This window comes from Rhinolophus sinicus, linkage group LG03, assembly GCF_036562045.2.
Source record: "Rhinolophus sinicus isolate RSC01 linkage group LG03, ASM3656204v1, whole genome shotgun sequence".
Taxonomy (NCBI): Eukaryota; Metazoa; Chordata; class Mammalia; order Chiroptera; family Rhinolophidae; genus Rhinolophus; species Rhinolophus sinicus.
In genome coordinates, this window is record NC_133753.1 from 24,788,401 (window position 1) to 24,794,506 (window position 6,106).

At 44.6% G+C, this 6,106-nt stretch overlaps 1 protein-coding gene across 1 annotated transcript; it reads left to right on the forward strand.

Moving 5' to 3' along the window:
* The first annotated feature begins 1,017 nt into the window (after positions 1–1,017).
* PNMA1 (PNMA family member 1) lies at positions 1,018–2,079 on the forward strand. The gene has a single exon (XM_019733444.2). It carries the CDS (start codon positions 1,018–1,020, stop codon positions 2,077–2,079), a length of 1,062 nt encoding a protein of 353 aa, XP_019589003.1.
* Positions 2,080–6,106: the final 4,027 nt, after the last annotated feature.

A 6,106-nucleotide genomic window follows, 5' to 3' on the forward strand; every position in this document is an offset into this window, starting at 1 on the left:
GACGGATGCATTTTCAACAGTATCATCTTAAATCCACTCCAGAAGTATATCACTATCTTAAACACGGTGCTCTGAGAAAAAAAATCTGGAAAATATTAAAAAGGCAATGCGCCAACAGAGAAACCAGTGCCTGCAGCCCCTGGCTGGCACCATGGCAACCGCTCGACCGCACTGGCCGCCTGAGCGCGCGGATCTCGCGTCGTCTGGGCCACCGTTGCCATGGCTACACAGGAGCTAGCTGGGCCGCGGGGGCGGAGCGGGAGGAAGCCACTCGCCCGGCCGGCCCCGCCTTCCACTGCCGCAGTATCTCCTCGGCTGGCTGCGGGTCCGACTTGGGGGCAGCAGCGGCGCGCAAGCCCGCCACAGCCTGCGCCTCCGTCCCTGTGTCCTCGGTCCTCGGCTGTCCTCGCCGCCCAGAGGGACCCCTGCACCCGCGAAGAAGCCGCTCGCGGACTTGACCCTGCCGCCGCTGCTGCGACCACAGGACAGTCTCCCTCCAGGAGCGGCAGAACCCTCGTCTGCAAAGCAGCGTCCCTGAGCCGACTGAAGGCCCGGCTCTGATCGCGAACGCCGGCGCGATCAACTCCCGCAGCAGCGACTGCCCGGCGCGCCCGGGCGGCGTAGAGGAGGCGGCCACACCCCCGCGACCACACCCCGGCGGCCTCTCCAGCCCGACAGCTTCAGCCTCCGCCGCCCGCCCTGGCTCCAGGCCTTCTCTTGCAACGCGACACCATATGTGCAGGTGGAGGACCCGGGCCGCGGACCCCGACCTGAGACGCAAGATGGCCGCGGCCGCGTGACTGAGCATCCCGGAGGCTTTGCTGCGAGAACGCGCGGACCACCGACTTTAGGGGGCAGCGAAAGGACGAGAGCGGGACTCTGGTGTCATTTGCTAGTGGTGATTGCATGAAGCTTATTGGGTGAAAGGGGAGTGTCTGCTGTTGTCCTAAGCCCTAGAGCACAGGGAGCCACAGTCTAAACCGTATTTGTAGGATTGGGCTCTTGATAGTTGGGAAAATGGCGATGACATTGTTGGAAGACTGGTGCAGGGGGATGGATGTGAACTCCCAGAGAGCCCTGCTGGTGTGGGGGATCCCAGTGAACTGTGATGAGGCTGAAATCGAAGAGACCCTCCAGGCTGCGATGCCCCAGGTGCCCTATCGAGTGCTTGGGAGAATGTTCTGGAGGGAAGAAAATGCGAAAGCAGCCTTGTTAGAGCTCACGGGCGCTGTCGATTACGCGGCCATCCCCAGGGAGATGCCAGGTAAAGGAGGGGTCTGGAAAGTGGTCTTTAAGCCCCCGACTTCCGATGCTGAATTTTTAGAAAGGTTGCACCTCTTCCTAGCGAGAGAGGGTTGGACCGTGCAAGACGTTGCCCGTGTCCTTGGGTTTCAGAATCCTGCTCCGGCCCCAGGCCCAGATATGCCAGCAGAGATGCTAAACTATATTTTGGATAATGTTATTCAGCCTCTTGTTGAGTCCATATGGTACAAGAAGCTGACACTGTTCTCGGGGAGGGACATCCCGGGGCCTGGGGAGGAGACCTTTGATCCCTGGCTGGAGCACACTAATGAGGTCATAGAGGAGTGGCAGGTGTCTGATGTGGAAAAGAGACGGCGGTTGATGGAGAGTCTTAGGGGCCCTGCCGCTGATGTCATCCGCATCCTCAAGACTAACAACCCTGCGATAACCACCGCCGAATGCCTGAAGGCGCTTGAGCAGGTTTTTGGAAGCGTCGAGAGCTCTAGGGATGCGCAGGTCAGATTTCTGAATACTTACCAGAACCCAGGAGAAAAGTTATCGGCTTACGTCATTCGTCTGGAGCCTCTGCTGCAGAAGGTGGTGGAGAAAGGGGCCATAGATAAAGATAACGTAAACCAGGCCCGCCTGGAGCAGGTCATTGCCGGGGCCAACCACAGCGGGGCCATCCGAAGGCAGCTGTGGCTGACGGGGGCGGCGGAAGGGCCAGCTCCGAACCTCTTTCAGTTGCTGGTGCAGATCCGCGAGGAGGAGGCCAAGGAGGAGGAGGAGGAGGCTGAGGCCGCCCTCCTGCAATTAGGCCTCGAGGGGCACTTCTGAGTCCCAGGAAACCGAGCTGTAGTGCAGACCTAGATCACAGCTGCTTTTGTCTTGTCTGTGCTATCTTTTACGCGTGTCTTAGTCAAGTCCTGTTTTCTGGGGGGAAGTCGGGTCTGCGTATTCATGCTAACATGAGTAAACTCATGCAAGCGAGCACCTTGAGCTGCCGCAAGTGAGTCCTAGCTAAATGCCCGGTAAAATGCCGGACCCGAGAGCTCAGTGCAAGCTGTCATCGTGGCATCATCATCAATTGTGAAAAACATGTGAACTTGTGACACTTCTTATCGAGGTACTTAAATGTGAAATTGCATGTTCAGATGTTTAACCCGGAGCCTGGCTAACACAAGAAGTGTTCAGTGAAAATATGAACTATTGTTACTAATATTGTGAATGGTTTTTGTGTTTACTGTAAATTGTTCCTGATTTATATTAATGGGAAAAATGTGAATTAATTAGATGTTATCATTCCACTTTACAGTGCTAATTATTTTTCATCTTTAAACATCTGGAACAGTATAATTGAAAAGTATTCTGAGACTACAAAATGGGGTGTTAGGAAAATACTGCAGTTATAGAGCTGTGTAAATTAGAAGTTTTCACTGTACAAGATACAGATATAAATCGCATGGGGAGGTTAATATGAACCAGCTAGAGTATCCATTTCAAATCTTTGTCATTGAATCGTTCTTATGCTGATTGTGTTCTAAATTTGAAGTTATCAAATACATGTATACGAATAAAAATATTTTAAAAATTGTATTGTTTTGTTTTTCTGATTTATAAAAATTTCAGTTCAATTGAAGTCTGAATTCTTTTTTCAGACTTTGCCATGTCATTAAAAAAAAATTGAACCTCAGTTATTTTATCTTTAAGCTTTATATAATAAATACTATGTAAATTTAAACTGCAGTACCTTTTAATGTATTCTATTTTTGTTTGTTTTCTACAAGGAAAATGTTAGGAGGCTCAGTAGATGTAAATAAATATTAACCTATAAAATGTTAGGAAATCCTACAGCGGCATTTAGGAGGTTATGTATCAATGCTCTTTCTCCCCTTTTAAGTCCATTTTCAGTTAAAAATGTTTTGCTGCAGGAATAATATAATAACTTCATACCTGTGTAAAATGAATGTCTCAGTTTTACAGCAGCCATTTTATACTGAGGATATAAAAAGTAAAATAAGGCTTAAACATATGCTTATTTGGCTGCAGAGATTCACTGACTAAAGATGTCCATCTTTTGAGATCCTATTAAATCCAGAAGTGATTACATGAACATAGCATTCAGTGGGGTTTTCTCCTAGTAACATGGCTTTAAAATTATGGCTAACCTATTGTAACAATCATAAGGTAAAATTTTTATTTATAAAGGCTAATATTGGTATATGTTCTAACATTTGTCTGTACACTCACTGATGTCCTCACTTCCCATGTCTGTTCCTCACACTTCTCTCAACATACCTCTACATATTTGACCCCCACAACAGACACACAAATTTTCACTGTCCGCACAAACATGTCCTCATTCACCCTCTCCCATTCACACAGCTTCCCCCTCCAATGCCACCCCCCATTACGCGTGGTATACACACATTCCCGTCAGCTCTGACAATCCTATTTTCACACTCCCACTTCCCCACACCACTCCATCATAAGCATACTCCCTCTTCCCACGACACATACACTACACCACAGCCTCCCACCCCATCATACATTCCCATTTCTACACACACCAACCAGCCACCCCATATATGTACACTCCCACTCTACATACATAACACATAACAAAAACAAATAATGGGTTCTTCATTTTTTTCACCCAATATGTTATGGGCATCCTGTCTGCCCAGAGGGATATACCTTTTTGTAGCGACAGAGTTGATTGCATTTTAGGGGGGAGGGTCATCACCTCTTTTATTATATATAACAAGTGTATATCTACATACACAATATATATGGTATAAAACAGGATTCTAGATGTCTATCCTTTGCTCTAGAAAACAAGGAACTAAAAATAATGAGCTATTTATGATTGGAATTAAGGTTTTCTCTGTACGCTCAAAAATTAAAATCTTTCCTTTTAAAGGAGGACAGCAGCAAGAAACATATCCTTACAACCAAAGAACTGTGAAATAAGTAGAAACTGCAGTACAGTCCCATTCTGTGACCAAAATTACATTTGGCACAGAATATGGTCTGTGAAAAGGTGTAATGTTATTGCTGTTGCTGGGTTCTACTTGCTTCCTGTGTATCAAAAGGGAGCTGGTCAACACCAGGTTATTCCAGACCACAAATCAAGGGCCTATCAGCCCACCTTAACTTTCTACATTTCTGGAAGTGAAAACTAGGAATAGTGAAGTGCAGTAGTAACTTGCTATCCCTGGAAGCACTCTTTCCAGGATCCTAAGCATTTTGAAATGGTGCCCAGAAAACTTCTGGGGAAGACTTACAAACCTAGGAAAGGAAATTATCATTGGTAGTAAATGACTGAAAAAAAAAGCATAAAGAAATGAGTCTCTCTCTCAAACAAGCGTGGAATATGTAATTCAAAGACTTAATGTCTTCCTAATTGAATATTCAAAATTCACATAGTTGCTCTGTATTAGCTAAAAACCAATGGTCCTGTAACCAAAAAAGATACAAATTACATTTTTTATAAAATAACACAATTTATTACTATTTTAAAACAAGTCTCACAAAATAACATTCAGAAACTCAACATTTCTAAATAATTTAACAAGTTTAGCCACAAAGCATGCTACAAAATTCCTGCATATAAAAGATTATTACCAAAGTATTAATAGATGTTAAAATGTTCTTCAGGACGGTGTTGGTTCTAGAAGCCAAAGATTCTGGAATGATGCTCATGATCCCGACTGACCCTGGGAGAAGTAGCCAGCAATGTACATATATTCTCTACAGCTAGCAACTCCCCAGTTCTTTGATGGGATTGACCCCTCCAGGCAATAGCACCTCAGAGGCAGGTACCCTGCTGATCAAAGAAGCAAACAACTTCCCACCCTCCTAACATTAGCCACAACTTCATTTAGCCAACATCTAAATTAATTTTAAAACTCTAGATGTGGGAAAGATAACTCACAAAGTTTCTATTCTGAGTAACAGAATCCTACTTGGCATATCCCCCCAAGGATGACTGTCAATGCAGTAGACATGGAAGATGACGCCAAGTAGGGAAACAGGGAAATCCTGACTCTGATTACGTCAACAGACAACTATTGCTCAGGTGGGCTTAAAACGAGCAAGGCTGAAGTTGGATTCTCTAATATCCACATTCAGGCTAGGTAGTTACCCATATGCCCTTTGGGAGTACTTTCCACCAACATCCAGTTCATAATTTTAAAGTGCAAATCTACTGAAAAATAGTTTACTCTCCCCCACCCCCTTGTTAAATTTGCTAGATCATAATTTGGTTGGCTGGTTCCCCCTAACCTGCCCAATATGGGAAATTAACTAGACTCCAGTTATGACTTCTGCAAGTATTAAGTGAAAATTTATCTTAGGTCAGATAAAGGCAAGACCGTCTAGTTCTTCCTTTATGTTTTCCTTCTTTGCAGTCATTGGTTTATAAAAAGGCCAGAATAGAGATATAGATGCGGGATTTCTGAAGTTCAGTAATTTTTAAAAAACATATCCTTAAATATTTTTATTGCACCTATTTTATGGTTTAACAAAAAACAAACAAAAAACCAAAAACCCTCGTGCTAGAGTGAAGATAGAGGAATATGGTCAAGTCAGCTGTGTCAGAAGCACCATCTCTGCTACACTGAACCTTGTTTTATATCTCATTATTCACAGACACATTGAGCAGCCCCAATAAAGAAAATGTATGCCAAAGGAATTTATTTCTGGTAAAGGATAACTTTCAGTTTAGCAGTTAGTTTTCTCTCTTTACCGCTACTTACAAAGTAAGATCTTTGTGAACTAACAGACTGTGGTTAGAGACACTAATGATAGGTTTTGACACTTACCCCCAATTTTTTTAAGTTAACGATTAAATCCAACCTTT

Coding starts and splice junctions, on each gene's coding strand:
- PNMA1 (XM_019733444.2), top strand. CDS start 1,018: ATGGCGATGACATTGTTGGAAGACTGGTGCAGGGGGATGGATGTGAAC.